The 17,602-nt window shown below is 37.5% G+C and overlaps 1 protein-coding gene across 1 annotated transcript in view; it reads right to left on the bottom strand.

Moving 5' to 3' along the window:
- The window catches only part of FMN2 (formin 2), a 154,474-nt gene extending 137,652 nt beyond the window's left edge, over positions 1-16,822 (bottom strand). The window contains exons 1-2 of the mRNA XM_063390397.1: positions 15,262-16,822; positions 53-219 (exon numbers count right to left, since the gene is read on the bottom strand). Of these exons, the coding sequence (XP_063246467.1) occupies positions 53-219; positions 15,262-16,822 (1,728 nt within the window). The remainder of the gene's footprint in view (positions 1-52; positions 220-15,261) is intronic.
- Positions 16,823-17,602: the final 780 nt, after the last annotated feature.

Raw genomic sequence — 17,602 nt, forward strand, 5'->3', positions numbered from 1 at the left:
AATCATGTCCGGCTTCACAAAAGAGACAAAAGACAACTTTTTCAGTACTTACATCAAACGTGGGTGTGCTTTGCTTGGCACTCTGGTTACATGGCTCTCTGAAGCAGTCAGTGAATGGAAGCAGAAGACCCATTGCAATAATGCGAGAACACAGCTTTTCTGCTTCTTCTTGTGGTGCATTTTCCTGCTGGCTGAAGAGCTTTTCCAGCAGAGTTCGTCCTGCCGAGGTGATGAGAGATCAATAAGAATTCGTAGCTATATGCAGGACATAAGTATTTAGGCATTATAATGCGCATTGAAAATTTGAATCATTAAAAGTAAAAAGTATTAAAGAAAAAAAAAATCTTTAGAAATGTATCTGATAGTAAAAAATATTTCTGCATAATGATTGTAAGTGATCTGGAGACTGGTTAATTAGAATATTCAAGAAAATATATGTACATATTATTTGTGTCAGCTGCACTGTGAAGTAGGATCAAAACCCATGAGTTGTTACCGTAGCATCAATTTCCTATACAATTGTTCTGATGGGAAAATCAAGATATTAGCAAGAGGTGAAACAACTTCTTCCAAAGACCTCACACAAAGTTAGTAGAGTTTAGCATCTCAACTCCTGGAATGAACCTTTTTTTTTTGAATCATAAAATTATTACAGTCTTTGAGAAATTTTGCTGTCTTTGTTTGGAGAAACTCTCAATAAAAGAATAGTAACAAAACCCCTTCATAACTGTTCTGTATAAAATTGTCTTGTATACAGCTCCAGAGTGGTGGAGTGCTTCAAACTAAAATGCAGAGTCCCAAGCAGCAATTCAGAAAAGTAAAGTTTTAAAGAGCAAGAAGATACTTATTCCTCTTACAGGGCCAGATTTCATGATCAAAGTGTTTTCTTTGTTATCCAACCAGAACACGAAAGAAAGCATATGTTATAAAATATATTAGAGGAGAAAATGTCAGTGGTTTGAAATATGACAATCCTTGGTGAGTTTAGCCCAAAATAGACTATAAAAATTAGTTACATACACAGGTTGCAGTAAAATCTGCATTGCAACAATATTAAGTTGCTTAAGCACTAAAATGCCAGATGTAAAAAAGATGTTTAATTTCAGATTCACATAATATTGATGAAGAGATGAAATAGATCTACTGAAAGAGAAAAGACAAATGGAGTAATAAAGTTAATTTCATGTTTGAGTATAAACTAGCTGGGAATACAGTTTGTATCTAAATAAATTTCTAGAGCCTTTTTTTTCCACCCATTCATTCAAAGCCAAAGGTATTTAAAAACAGACAAACAAACCAACCCCAAAACTGTGTTAAGAAAACATTTTAGTGTAATTTAGTACAGTAATATTGATAATTATAATTCTACTGGTTTTTACATGCAAGATTTCTGATTGAACATTGACTTTATTCAAAATGTAAAATTTCCCAGGCTTTCTGAACATAGTAAAAAGATTTTTCTTTTAAACACCTGGAAGCAATTTTAAAAGGATACTGTAAGTGACATTTGGCTGAAGTTTCTGTATTATTTTAACTTCATGTGGCAAGACACCCTAAAAAAAACAATGCATTAAAAAGGCTGAAGTTGTGTCTAAGATTTTCTTCTCCAAATCCAAAAATCTGATAATTATCTGATTATTAGTCCAAGTTTGCTAGCCCTTTATTGGACAAAATACAATACATTCAAGGGAATAAACCAGAAGATAAGCTATGAGATAAACTTGTGTGAGACATAGATTTTGTTACATTTGCCAGTTGGTTTGCCTCTGTTCCTTGGTTGCATCACCTAAAATGCAATGCCAACAATACTGCTTATTCAACATATCTCTCTATCACACTTCAGTTGTTAATTCTTCAAAACAATTTATTAGTTCAAGGCAGTCTTCCTTGCTGACCATAGAGGATCACTTTTCTCCATGTCGAAAAAGAAAGAATTATGCAAGAAAATGACATGTTTCTGCATGCTCTATTATATATTGAAATATTATCCATGACTACTAAATGTCAGACTGGATGGATTTTCTTCCCCGCGCCCCCCCCCCCCCCCCCCCCCGAACATTTCGCCATTTAAATAATCTTATGTTTAGAGAGTCTTCTCCTGCATATTCAGAACCAGAATAACCCCTTCCTTTTGCTTGGAACTAATTAACAGGAACAATATCTGTAAATTACAAAGCAGGAAATGAGGCTTCCCCCTCCCCCTAATCCATTTGTTAATTTTTATAGCATTTAACAGGCTTGCTCAAGTTCAGTCACATTGTTCAGAATCTTACTTGCTATTCAGTAGGAGCTTAATTTTTATAGTAGCTTTTAACTATTTTCTAAACATACTTCCGTATTCAAACATCATAAAATACATGTGTAAAAAAAGTCATTAATGAATTTAATTAATGCAGATTACAGTAAAAGAAACTATATAATTTTGTCTATCTGAGCATGAAGTAGTCTTGAAATAAATAGGATAGTAGAAATTGTTTAATTATATTACCAAGTACCTTTTAACCTAGAAGAATCAACAATTTAATTTAAACTGATTTCAAGCTAAATTTCAGTCAAATACAAGATTTTCAGCTACAATTTTACATTATTAGTTTATAAATAAAAGGTAGCAGCAACAGCTTTTGGCCTCAGACACCTTAATCACCTCATATTCATAACTTACATGAGGTAATACCTTCAGGTGAAGACATTTGCAAATAATCTGGAATAATTAAATGATTCACAACCTCATAATTATTTGATGATTGGCTGATTTCTGCTACAGGTTTAAATGGAATGGCAAAGAATTTCTCTTGACTGCCTTTATCTGCCATGAAAACAGTAAAAACTAAAACAAAGATCTCTGAGATATCTTTTTTCCCCAAGAGGCTGAATTATCACTATTCAAGTTTAAAACAGTTCTTCCTAGAAATCCCAGGTAATGAAGTTCCTGAACCCTATTCTTACCTTTCCCCTAATTATTTTGGCAAGGGATGGGAAGCATACTAAATTTTTAACTAGACAAGGACTTCGGCTTTAGATCAATCAGGATTCTTAGGATCCAGCCAAAAATCTTCAGCAAGTAAGGTGACTGTAGAGTCAGGAAATATTTTTTTGGAGCTTAGAATGACTTAGTAAACCCTAGTAAGGGACAAAATGACTTTTATTTTTTTCTTCTCTTGCAAATGATTACACAATTAATCAACTAAAAGAATGAGAACATGAGATTAATTTGGAAGTATCAGGTATTCTGGCCTTCCATGGGTATTTTGTTATAATTTTGCTACTGTGACTCAGCTAGAATCTTCTGGCTCATTTCCAAATTCCTTGTTCTCCACCTCTATACGATCTGCCTCTTTCTCCCATTCACAGGAAGATGAAGCTGTACTGATCTTGTCTCCCCCTCTGTGACACAACAGGTCCTCATCCAATCCCTATGATCAAGAATTGAACACCATTGTTCATAAAAGCCATCTCTGTAGAATAGTAATCTCTATTCACTATTAGATGTAAATTCACATGTTCCAGTATGGTTTCCTTACATACTGTCTCCCTGTATGAGGAATGTGGGTAAAAGAGTGTGCAGTATTGTCCACAGAGCAATACAAGCAAATCCTGACTCAATGAATTCACCTTATAGATCTTTGATATGCTCGGAAGACAAACCTTTCAAAGAACTGCAAGGTGAGCAAGAAAATCCTTAAGAAGCAGCAATACCATAAAAATGTTGTTAGCTTTGAATTTGCTTAATTACTGAGGGGAGGAAGAGATGTGAATGGAAGTGAGAGCTAGAAGAAAACTAGAGTAGTCATAGTTGTGCTGAAAACACACATATGCACTGAGGCACTGCAATACAGCAGAGCTTGCAATAATGCTTCCCTGAGGATCTTGCTGTTATAACCTCACATTTATCTTTAAAGATGTGTCTTGTATCCTCCTTACACTGGATTTGCAAAAGCCCGGGAGCACAGCTGTCAGTGAGCACCAGCTGAGACTAATGATCAAAATGAGTTACACTCCAAAAGCTCCCCCTTCTGCCATCTCAGTGATTGTCTCCCCACACTTCCACCATTAGCACAACAGTAGCACCAGCACGTCTTAGCCTACACACACTGGAGACAGACTTTCCATTTTTATTCTTCCCAATGCAGAGTGAACGGCTTCAGTATAATACCAATTCTCAACATCCTATTCAGTCACCTCAAGAGTTAACTTATACACATATTGCTCACATCTTCAAAAGCTGAAATCTGCTTGCTTCCTTTTCCCCAGTTTACTCCTTTTTTCATCCATTTTAATATGATCAGAAATGCTCACGCAGCAAAGTGATTTCATAAGCTTTGAAGCCAAATGTACCATAGGCCTTGCTCTATTTTTGGGAGACAGTACAGGAAATAAAGGAAAAGGAAGAAGAAATAGACAAATTTGTGAATTTCCATTTACCATATTTTCTTTCAGTCTTGCAAAATGTGAAAAGACAGTTTGGGTCTTCTTACGGTTTCTCATTTAGAAAGGATTTAAATTATGAATGTAGCTTTATAAACAACAAAAAAATAACAACCAAGAAACCCCCTAAACTAAAAAACAGAGAGAAAATAGGAGAAAAAAAGAGTTGCATTCAAAAGTTAGGAAATCCTGTATTTCAGGTATCTGCTGTTCCATATTAGCCTAAATCATTCCTTTGTTCCAATTCTTTTTCTACCTCCTTTTCTGTGTATGCTACCAGCAAGGTGGCAGCGAACTCAGGCCCCCCTTATCTGGCAAAGCATCTGGACAGTGCAGCACCAAACATGACCCAGAATGCCTGAAGAGAAGAAACATGCCAGAGAGACAAAAATACTGCAAAGATGTTCATATTTTGAGCCGAGACAGCAGTTGCAATTGCACGTAATTTCTGAAGTAATTTCCAGTACATATTCACACAATCGTTGTATTCCCCCAAACAGCAAAAGCTTCATGAATAATTTTTCAGGGCAAATCCAGGCCACACTCCGTTTTCCCCTTTTTGCTGTTCAGTGTACTCTACTAAGTCTCAAATATACCAAGCACACTAATATTCTACATGTAAAGTTATTACCTCAATGATAAAGATGTATTAAAGTACTTTAATGTTTTCCTTTCACTTCACCAATTTCAAATTTCCAGTTTTTCAGCTAACCTGTACCACTCAGCCTAAATATAATGTGCAACACGTGACTGCTGAGAAAGAAGAGGTTTTCCAAGATGTCCATGTAACCTGGGAAATGAAACAGAAACTGGTATTCTAGCCAACTTTTCTTCTAATAGTAAGCCCAACTATTGCATAAGTGCATATTAAATATGCATTTGCAGTATAAAAGAAGCAATTTAAATTTGTCTGTTGTTTGCCTGAAGATTGACCTGGGAGATTATGCTCAATATTCCAGGATTAGAAACTTTATTTATTGTTCTTTTTCACTGCAGAGTTTCTAATCCTCTTCTGATTTAGATTGATAAACTGTTCTAGATTTCTCATCCTGTGAGGTTGCTTTAGCTGTTTTGTTTTCTTTTTTCCTTTTTATTTTTCTTTTTAAAAATTTTTAAGGGATTGAATTTTATTTACAGATACTTTCCTAAAACCATGTGACAGATTTCTCACAGCCTGGTTACGTAAAACATGGAAAACCTAGTAAGCAACAGGCCTCCACACAATATAGTTTCATAACAAACAAAACAAAACCCAAAACAACGACAAAAAAAGCCTTCTGCTTTGAATAAACACAAAATAAATATGTTTTAAGTCTATAATTTCTAGGCAACATAAACCTTAAATATAACAAAATTGGTCAAAGTCTAGAATTAGGGCACACATTGCTATAATACTGTCAAATATATTTCCTTTTGTTCTTATTATCAGTATAATAGCTGATCTCTGCCTTCATTGGTTTTATAAAAGCTTATGTTTCTAAGGGGGGAAAAAAGCTCCACATACGTTATATATTGATATCTTTATAACTGTATATTGTCATATTATACATAAAATACTTTCTTTTTATCTTATATTTCAGTATTTAGAACATTAATAAAGTAGAGATGTGTGAAAATACCAGAGAAGATTGTCCTTCCTTCTCTGATATTCTGCCTCCAGATTTCCTGGCAATGTTCACATAGATGGTATGAACTAAACCCACACATCTTAAATTCAGAAGTCAAAGTAGAAAGCCTGCCTAAGCCTGAGAATTAAAAGACATGTCAACACTATCTCCCTCATTCCCACAGTTTTCTATGCCTGCCTACGCACAGTTCAATCTAATTTCAAAGTCAGAAATATCTATCTATTAAATTAAGGTGAATAATGTATTGATTGAATACATTCATAGACTATTCAAACAACTAGAATAAAACCATGAATTATTAATTTTACATTTTTCAGTCCTGTACTTGATTATCACAGTAAACACTGTGCTTTACTTTTGTCAAGTTGTCTGAATTTCTTGACATCTCAATCTCACTCCTTCTACAATGTCCTATCTCTCATTGTACCCTTGTTTAGTGTTAAAAATTTTCCATGTAGCTCTTCACTAGCTCTAAGGATAGGACCAGAGTACATCAACCCCTGCACAACTCTAGCAAGTTTTTTTTTCCTTTATTTTAGCCTTACAATTACCGCTAAAAATTTAAGCAGATTTTGGGCTGTGCAAGACAGCTTTAATAAGCGTATAACTGAGATTTCTACTCAGCTAAGAACAAGCAACATGTTACACAGAAAAAGAAAGAGCATCACCTAGTGCTAACAGCTTCATGTGCTTGAGACATGCCAAAGACAGCTAGAGAGCACATGTGCATGTTCCCTTTTGGAAGCAAGGGCATTAGCTATCACTGGAAGAGACTCCTGCTGCTGCCCACAGGGCCACCACAGGGAAAAAGTAGCACCTCATTCAAATGGCCTTGAAATTCTTTCAGAAATGCCCTGATGGAAAAAGAGGAGGTCTGACAAAATTTGAGAAAAGGATTCTCCAAAATTAAAGGTGAAAGAGAGAAATCACTGGATTAAGGAAGTAAAAATTCACCCCAGAAAAGATGCTATGAACAGTTTTCAAAACCCCCACATTTCCTACTTGATGAATAGTTTTCCTTGACTGAACCAAGCAGCTGTATTTTAAACAACTTGTTCATTTGTGCTGACTATGAGACATGACAACATCACCAATTTCAGCATATAACCCAGTGGTCTGTTATAAGATTATTTAAAACAATACACCATACTTCTACAAATCATGCTAGAAAGCATGTGAAAAATCTAATTAATGCAGACCTTCATCCTGCTGAATGGAATCCTAAGGTCAGCTCAGTTCCTAATTTTGAAATTTGTGTCATAATACAGAAAGACAGAAGTAGAATGAGAGTTTTACTTGGTAGTGAAAATATAAAGTCCTACAAGTGCTATGGTCAGGACAGAGGTCAGGATCTAGGTCTACTCTTGTGTTAATTATGTAATAAACTTTCCACAGTCTGACTGAGCCCATCAATCACAACAGTAGGGGGGAGCAGGCCAAAATAGCACTGTTCCTCTGGTGGCAGTGAAGTAACATGACAGAGCCCCTTATCTAAAACCACCAGGACTTTTCTTCTTTAGATAAAGGATTTGCAGTGTTACCATTATGCACGGAAATGCAGATGAACATATTCTTACCACTCTTGTGTTGTCTAGAAAGCAGCTGTAAATAGAACGTTATCAATGTAGTCTTATTGATCTTTGCTAAAACCATGCTGCATTTTGTTGTTTTTCTTTGCCTTTTTGTCATAAACTCAATAATTAATTATATCTTATCATTTCCTCCTTCAAGATTTGTTCCAAATGCTTGCTGCTGCAGTCAAAATCATGATGAAAAATGGCTTCATTATTTGCAATAACAGTATTTTCCTTTTTATAAAAGGTACGTATTATAGATTTGCCATCACCAGAGTTTCAAAATATATTAAAATGTTTGTGATAGGCTGTGACAGTGCTTTCAGCATTCTTCCAGATTAGCAAGTCTGTGAAGCACTCTCTCTCCCTAACTTGAACATAAGCCCCTTGAAATTTTGCTTTCATGGTGACTAAGATTTTACACCTTTCTCCACAGTGAATTTCCTTACATATGACATATGTCTAACAGCATAAGCTGAGACAGAATATTAAACTATTCTTTTATCCCTACCTTTTGCTATATGTCATTTAGTGACATATATATGTGACATATATAGGAAAAGGTAAGAATACCTCTTTCATATAGTAACTTTCAAAAGCTGAAGATTTTACAATTATTTTTAAATACTAGACAATCCCTCAATTATGATACAGCAGTGGCACAGAGCACAAAAAGTCTTTCTAAAAATATCAGCAAGATGCCTTCCCACCCCAAAATTAAATGTCACGTGTCCTTTCACCTTGATTTCCCTTCAGGTTCTAATGCAGTATCACTGTAGCTTACAGAGGTACATTTATAAACCTTCCCTAATTATATCCATTTGTCATGAAGGAGAACCTATATGTGTCTGTCTACCAAATCTTTTAGGCACCATATGCATCTTTGGCAAATTTCATATTGTGTTTTCCAGGTACTTAGCTTCTTCTCAGCAAGTATTTAATTCTGTCCTCTTTACCCTTTTCGTTTCTGTGGTGATTTGTGATGTGTAGGCAGCAGTCAGTGCCAGGTTCTCACAGACTGCTGGAAAGCCACAATTCTTTCTGTCTAGCTCTTTTAAAGAAAGAAGCTCCTCTGATGTCTTTTTGGGCATCTATTACTTATGTCAGTCTAACCTGATACACACTGTTCCTTACAACCCAAACTTTTAAAACTTTATTTCCACTGGTTTGACATTTTATTCCACATTCAATACAGTCTGGCCTATCTGTGCCTTACAAGTAAATTCATGTGTGTGCTAAAGCTGCCAAAAGTCACAAGGCACAACTGAACTCAACCAAAATAGATGGTCTTTAAAGTGGGACACAAATAACACATTTCCTTCAACCTCATTACCTCCCAGGCATACCTTAGCTTTCTTTCCCCTCAAGGACCTGTGTTCCCAAGGGCTGCTAATCTCTGACTTTATCAACAGCTTCTTAATATTTATCAAGGTGTACAAAAGCTTTTCTTTGTATCCATAAACAAACAACAGTTAGATAAAGAAAGGGGAAAATCAGAAAGTTAGAACTATGTTCCAAAACAACAAAAACTAGACATACACATCGACCTATTTGTGCAGATATGTTCTTCTAGACTTCACCTGAAGAAAATCTAGAAACACAACTCACTTGCTATAACTGGGCCTTTATGTTCTTTCACTGCTGTAATCAAATATTTCCCTCAATAATTTCTCAGCATAAATTATTTCTTGACAAAATAGAACTTGGATACACAACCTCTTTTACGAAGGCAGTGTTTTGGGGTTTTTCTCTTTTTTCTTCCATGACTTTTAAGAGATTTTAATGTAGAAAGTTATTGTGATACTACAGCATAGATTTCTTTCTTACAGTGATTTTTTTCCTTATCAGTGCAAAGAACAGGAAAGGATAGGTGTAGCTTTTTGCCTGGTACATACTGTCTCTGCATCTTCAAGAGACATCTGAGACAGACCTCAGCACCACGAGAACTCTAGAATGAAAGGTGCCTTCTGTAATTAGTTCCACAGTGAAGTTATCTGTGTTTTCTCCTGATTCAAATTCACACCAGGTTCACAGCACTGGCATTCCTGATAACTTTTATATAGATCTCAAGACCAAAAAAATCATACTTACACTGATAAATAAGAATGTCTCAATAAACCTAATTTGTGACTAGGCTTTCCTAAGCTGTATATGTCAAGACATCAAAAAGGTGAAATCCTCAATATTTATGTACTTCTTTAACATTTATGTGTTTACATTTAGCTTTATGCATATTAGAGGTTACTTTTACAACTTATGATGTTTACACACACCGCTGCTTCTTACTGTTGCAAAACCACTAACATACTTAATGGTTCTCCTGCTGTGCAACTACAAATGAAGCAAGCCATGGTCAGTATATATCTGAGAATAAAACAAGGTTTAACATCAGAAAACATAACTCACTTCCTGGTCAGAAAGCCTAGCTATTTCCATCAGTGTGAACAAAAAATTCTGGACAGCAGCAACATGGAAATAAAAGCAGGAACAGTCATTTTTCACTCAAGGTAACACAGCCCAGCTCGTAGTCACTAATTTCCTTTACATGAACAGCAGTGTAGGAATGCAGGAAGCTGCTGCTGCTTAGAGAAAATAATAGCATGATACAGCTCCTGAACCCACTTTGCTGCCATTTCTAAAGCATTTAATGAGATGCAACTGGCCTTCTATTATCATATGAAGAGGCAGGAAAGAAGTGACACAATGTAAAGTTCTAACATCTGTCCATCACCTTTCTTTCACAGCTTCTTTCTTCTTCTGCCCTGTACCCTTTGTACCAACTCACCCCATTCCCAAAAAAGATCAAGTGCCTGCATAAAAAAAAAGTTTCTGGAAACTTGCAGTCCAGCTAACTGCTACAGAATGATGTTTTTAAATGTATCTAAAAATAACCAGAGCTGCAGTCACCCACACCTACACATATATGGTTCATCACCGCTAGTCCTTATGTAAGCTGAGATTTTGGCAGAAGGAGTTCATAAGAAATACACTTGGCCATATCATGAGCTTGATTGAAACACTAAATGAACAAAATATCTTGGATAATTAGTAGTACTGTAGTTTTTTTATCAATGATTCACATTAAAACTTAATCATTCACACACAGTCAGCCTAAAATATCCCTAGAGTTGATTTTCAAATCCAGGTTTGTTTTTTCTAAGACAGAACAGCATAGGGGGGAAAAAAGACAGTTTCAAGACTTTTTTTTTTTTTTTTCTGCAAATGAGTCCTACACAGAGTTGGTTTTCCTTTTTTTTTTTTTTTTTTTTTTAAATAGACCAACCATGCCCCAAGCTATTAAAAACTACATTAAAAACTTAAACTCCACATAATTATTCCCACTATAATAATGCACTGCACATTTCACAGAAATGAAGTCACTGGAGCACACGACATCCTTTAATGGTCAGTTCCAGACAGATGCCTTGTGTAACAGATATTCTAGTGGTATTTTTTCCCTCTAGTGGTACTGCCTCAGAACCAAGTAGAGATGCGCAGACCTCAGCTATGAATTGTCCCTTTCCTTTCCCCCTTTTGCACCTCAGAAAGGACCATCAGACAACCAAGACCACACATTCCTGCCCTGGACATGTCAGGCTGCCAGTCATACCTCAGAATGTGAGGTGCTGCTCACAGTGTGGTTGCCCAACAGATAGGGCCACTCAATCCCATGACCAAAACCTGCTACTCCCAATGAAGTTCCAGATAAAGATCAAAGTATTAATCATGAGATCCCATCCAAACAAGTCTGTGGCAGCACTGAATTCCACTGAAATTACTCATGTTGCTCCAAATCCCATATTGCTGTGCTGGCACAGTAACACTAAAGTAACTTACCAGCACTCAGCAGTCTTTCAATAACATGTTGCAGCCCACTTTCAAACACATTTTAGTACAGTTGAAGTGCAGTACTGGAGTTGCTCCCTGCCCCAAGTTTTGTGTGTACTGGGCAAAAAGAGGAGGAACTTTCCCTTCAGATGCTTGCTAGCAACACTCAGTACAGCGTGTGATCACATACCACATGCAGGGTTGCTGTTGGGCAGCTCCCTTAGTTACAGGAGGTTACACCCCATCTGATAAAAGAATCAGTTGTCTTACTGCTGACAAACATCAGCAGTGGAACAGCAAACCATAAATAATCTTAAATAACAGCTGCAGGATAAACAGCCTACTGAGGATGTCAACAGATACAAATCCATATTGTGTGTAACATCACATGAATCTGAAAGAAATAAAGCCTTGAAAAAGCATTTAAAAATATCTACTTTATGTCTCAGTGACAAACTTTGATCCAACATTTTCAAATTTTTACATACTTGTCTTTGTATACACCTGTAGGCACTGCAGTGCAATTGCAAGTAGGAAGATGAGATTAGCATGGTATAAAAGTGAAATAAAGTGGCATAAATCAGAAAGCAGATGTGAGTACACAAGCACAGCACTGGTTTCAGGTTTTGTTTTATGGTGACCAGGACTTTTTGTTTGTTTCCCCTTTGCAACAGAGCAGAAATAAATATAGATCCCTGAAGAAAAATTTAAAGATAAATTATTTGTTTGAAAGAGCTTCATGAAGCAAGTGTGCTACAATCAGCCAAAAGAGATTAGGAAGGGCATGGGTTTGTCTGGGTCAAGTTTAATTACCATCTGGGGCAGCGGATGGGACTAATTTAATTTATGTAAAAGACACCCTTATTACCTCCTCTGCAATCACTGAACCTCAAATTAATGCAAGAATGAAATGCTTTTTACTAAATCTCTCTATTGGATCTTTCATTTTAGTTATGTTAATGTTTGGAAACATCAGTTTCACTTTCCCACCAAGACGGTATCGTCACATTAGTGCAAATCATTCACTGCCACACACCACAGTGTGAGAACCAGCTCTTGTTGAGCTCTTGCTCTCCTGGGACCACGATATAAAAACCATGGCACCACTGTGCATTGGGTAATCTAGAACTTGTAATTACTGTCACTACAAATTCAAATACAGCTGTCCACATAAAATATGAAATAGATCCAACACCTGAATTACAAAATGCCCATAAACTTGTCCATACCACTTTCCTAAGAAATGCATCAAATTCAAAATACTGTACTTTCCTTCTTATATAAAGCAAAATTAAAATATGCAAAGTCTCTGCCATTCCAGTCCTTGGCTTCCAGTCCTTGTACATTTTACATTCAAGCAATCTTAAAGAGCTCGTATGGCTCACTGTGAAAACCAAATGGGACACAGCCAAACCACAACATGGTACAAAAGTAGGCCAATCATCTGCATAGAACCTGCTGTCATTGAAATCGATGATAGAGTGTTGTGGAATATTTTACTTGATTCCACTTAGAAATGCAGAGCAACACTGCAGTCACTGCACAGCAAAATGGGATTTCATGCTGTAGGCAAGAAGCTTTTTGGGATTGGCTTTCCTTTGTTTTTGGGTTTTTTAAAGCTAGAAATATCCCACTATAAATGATGTTATTTCTAAAATCCTGGTGCTAGTCCCCAAATCAATGTATCTCATGCATGTAAGTTGGAAGCTGAAAACTACGGTATTATTCACAAGTAGTATCAAATTACAAGGAAATTATTTTTGTAATCATTGCTGTGCAGAATGAAACTTTTCTGCTCTTACAGCAATGGCAGTTATTGAAACAGTAATGTAAAGTTTAATTTCCTTTTTTTGTGTACACCAGTTGTTATTTTTAAATTCTTGATAAATTTTAGCTTGTAAGTACATTTTTTAAAACCGTGAATGGCCAAAGAGAGATGAGTCATTTCCAGTTCCCTCACTTTAAGCTTTTCTGCATGAACTGAAAGATATAATTGTCCTCTGCCCGTAAAGACAGCTGGTATGTACATGCAAATGAGGGTCACTGTAATTTCCATAAGAGATAGAACTACTGTTGCATTGGACACTGGTCCCTTCACAATAACAGTCGAAAGCATTGGTGGGAAAAAAACCCAACCCAAACCAAAAATTATTAGTAAGTAAATCAAAATCTTGTGAGGAAGTGTGGAAAAATCTATTTCCCAGAAACAGGGATCTAAAAAGGAATACCATGTTCTTGAAGTTTGCTACATAAAATTTATTTCCATCATAGCACCACCATAAAACCTAATTACTGATGTGGCAATTAAAAATTTTCTGAGTTGTTTATAAGCTGTCAAATGTTGATAGCTAAAAAAACCCCAACACTGTGCTTTTTATATGCTAGAAATCTGAAAGTAGTGAACACCTCAGACTGGAAAAGTTTAGGTAGCATGTCTGAAATTAAGTCTAAGAAACAGATGAAAGGGATTTAAAACAACAACAACAAAAAGATTCAGCTCACTTCAGAGAGGGCTAGTCTCAGAGGGGACTGGCTTTTTTGTGTTAAAAAATTTTAATTCTAACTTTCTAGGCTGAAATTGGGGATTTTTGCTCAAGGCTGCTGAAGAATTAAAGCATTGTGGCCTGAATCTAGAAAATAATATTAGTTATTTACTTCCTAAGTCATAGTCTTTTTCTCATAGTTTTCTTCTCATAAAACTACAAAAAAAACCTCTCCATTTTTTCAAAGACTTTGTGCACGTATATATGTTTGCTGTGTTCCTACATCTAAAACTGACTTCATTCAAAACAAAACTGATTTTATCTAATAGCAAATGCCCTTAGGGTATGTTCTCTTAGTTCTACAGGTTCCTTAAGTGAAAAATATATGGAATATGTTGCTGAGTTTTTCTCTGTACACATACTTCCTATGTAGCAGAAGTGTTCCTATCCATTAATATATTACCTTTAAAAAGAAACTTCAGTTTGGGGGAAGAGAAAGGGAAAAAAACCCACAAAGTGAAGGAAAATATAAACATCTACTCACACTACTTCATTTGTGAACTCTTTCTATTCCGGTGTCTTTGTGAGAAGATGCAAGCTAACAGGCAAGGTAAAGAATACTTTACTGAATGAGTCACCTTATGAAGCCTGAGCTGCAGCCTGTCACAGCTACCAAATTGTACAACCCCCAGTTTCCCTTCTCCTCCCATGTTTTTGCTGCTTTTCAATGCATTAACATTTCTTTCTTCTCCTCCTTCCCCCTTCTGAAGAGGAAATTGGTTCCTGTCTGAAGTGCTGTCCATCTGTGCTTGCATGGCTTTTTCCTTTTTGTACTGAGCAAATCCTCATCATTGCCTCAGTCTAACACCAGGTGCAGCTCTCATAAGTTTACAGTACACTTGAACAGCACCTAGCACAAGAAAACCCCAAACAGGGTCCTGGTTACAGAAAGCTTTGCATTTGAAAGATCAATTTATGCAGAGAGCTGGTCTGCCTACAACGGTGCAGCTTTTAGCATTTTTCAACAAGAATAATTTAAGGCATTCAGCCTTTTCCTACAGGATGTAGACAAAGGAGACAAGTAGAAAGAAAAACTTCAAAGAGTTATGCACTTCCTTTACTGGCAGTACTGCCAGACTGATGAACTGTGACTGTGTTTGTAAGATCAGGCCTTGGATTTTAAAGCTGTTGGCACATGTGAAGATGATAATGCATACAAAATATTGCATGCGATGATGAATTAAAGTATTTTAAAAATATTTTCAAAGCTGTTGTGGGAAAAAGAAAACCAAACCAAAACAACCCTTAATACATATGACTCACCTGAAAAGACATTGGGAAATGTCTCTGTAGAAGCCTGGACCCCTGAGGACTTTCTTGAATGAGTCAAAGGCACTCTTTCCGTTTGAAATTTCTCTCTAAACCCCTTGTGCTCCAAATAGTCTGCAGAGCTCACCTTCTCCGTTATCTCGCTTTTGTGATTACACACCTCTTCTGTCCAGTCTGCAGAACGACTGAACAAACCTGCCAAACTAGCAGATCTCTTCTTCCTGATTGACACTGTTTCCTTTTTGTGGAAGGACTCCTGCCTCCTCGTGAAAAGCGGGCTCTGGGATGGGGAGGGGGAAGGTGAATGGTTGGGAGAACTCAGTTGCCTAGTTGTGGTTTTGATGTAACAGGGATTAATTAGATAGGGTTTAAAACATCGGGAACCAAGCACCGGGCTGTCTGCTGCTCCTTCAGAGGACAAACTGCCATTTTTCATTTCCGTGGATAAACCATTACGCAGCTCCTCTTGACTGGCGGGCAGAGTGCGTTTCCCCTCCTGAGTCTCAGCAGCATGATCATGGCCTGCATCTGAGCTATCACCCTCTGTTACCGAACCCTGAAAATCAACAGCCTGCACTTCAGCAATTTTAGCCTCAGCATCTGCCGCTGAAGTTGGAAAAGGCTGTGTGGAGCTGTGTGTCTGAGACCCGTTTTCTACTGCAGTTCTATTCAGACCATCTTGTAGTTCACTGGCTACAGCATCCACTCCAGCCACGAGCTGTTCCTCAATCAATAGCTGGCGTTCTTGTGTTTCAAATACGCCGTTACCAGGAGAGCCTGTGCCATTTACCACTTCTTTAGGTTCACGTTCAGTTGCACAGGAGACGGGAATGTTTTCCACAGTTTCTGATACCGCTGGAAAAGCCCCCTCAGTGTCTGGGCTTCTCTCTTTGTCAGTGGTAGTTACTGAAAAAAAGCGTTCAAAATCTAAGGGGGTTGCTTGGGAATTAGCCATGTGTCGGCCCATTGTTTTGGTGACAAGGTCCTCAGTTCCAATGTTAATTGCCCCCTGCTGCTGCTGCTGCTGCAGTCTAATAGCTTGCTGGATATCAGAAAGCAAATCCTCTTGTTCTGCGGCTGAATGGAAACTGTATATATCCGTATCAGAGCCAGAGCTGGTCCTTTGTCCATCCTGTGTCTCTGCAGCAGCTGGAACAGTTTCATTTCTGATTTCAAAATGCTCAACATCTGTGTCTGAGAGACCCCCTTCATCTGCAGAGATGCTTATATCGGGAGTTTTGGTTACAATTGAGTGAGTACTGTCCAGCTCCCCAGGCTGCAAGGCCTGGCTTTCCAAAACATCCTCCCGTGAACTGCTATTCCCATCTTTAGCCTTGGAGAGATTTTTTCTGATCCTCAGATTTGAAAACACAGAGGGCCTGGAGTCCGACTTACCCTTCTTCTTACCCGATTCGCTTCCTTTTGCATGCTTCCCCAGTCCCCTTCTGCCTCCCGATACCTTCTTTGTGCCGTCAGTATCCTTGGGCCCAGAGGCATCTTCTCCTTCTTGCACATCACCTGTGTTTCTCTTTAGCTTCCCATCTTGATTCCCCATGATTTTTCGCGGTGCAGCACCTCCGGCGATCAGGCCATCCTGGCGGATTTCATTCCTCTGGCCTGCTGGCGAGATCCCCTCTAGCGATCCAGGTCTGTTTTCGAGCGGTGGCGATGCAAGTGAGGCAAACGCTGGCTGTGCCTCTCTCCCATCTGCTGGAGCTGCCTTTTTGCATAATGTGCTGCTTGCGCCGGGCTCCGCTGGGACATGCTCAGTGCAGCACTGAGAGCTGCAGACAGCTCCTTCCAATGGCTGCTGCTCCTGGAGCTGCCGGCTCCCCGCGCTTCTGCTGCACTCCTGTTGCCTTAGGAAGGATTCTGTGAAAAGCGTTTCCTTTATAAAAGTCACTTCTTTTTCCACGGTTTTGATTGCCTGCATCGCAAGCTCTGCTCTTTCAGCAAAGCATTTATAATTTCAGTACTTCGTGCTCCTGAAGGGAAAAAAGGAAGGAAAAAAAAAGTTAGGGCAAGGTACTTTAATTACTCTGCAACTGCTCTGCAATTACTTTAGCAAATAAACTAACAGACTTGGAAAAAGAAATAATTATTATTATTTAATAGTTTATAAGGTGCTTAAGCATATGCTACTTTGACAGATTACACAATACCTCTGGTGATTTATATTCTTGCTTTTAAGGGCCACCAAAACAATACATAATTTTAAAAGAAGAGTTATTATCTTTTTAAAGTAGATAAAATAAAGATAATAATCAGAAAGTTCTTTCCACAGTCTTCAAGGGTTGCACTTAAAATTCAATGCACTGTGGTAATTATGCTATAA

Source organism: Prinia subflava, chromosome 2 (assembly GCF_021018805.1).
Source record: "Prinia subflava isolate CZ2003 ecotype Zambia chromosome 2, Cam_Psub_1.2, whole genome shotgun sequence".
NCBI lineage: Eukaryota > Metazoa > Chordata > Aves > Passeriformes > Cisticolidae > Prinia > Prinia subflava.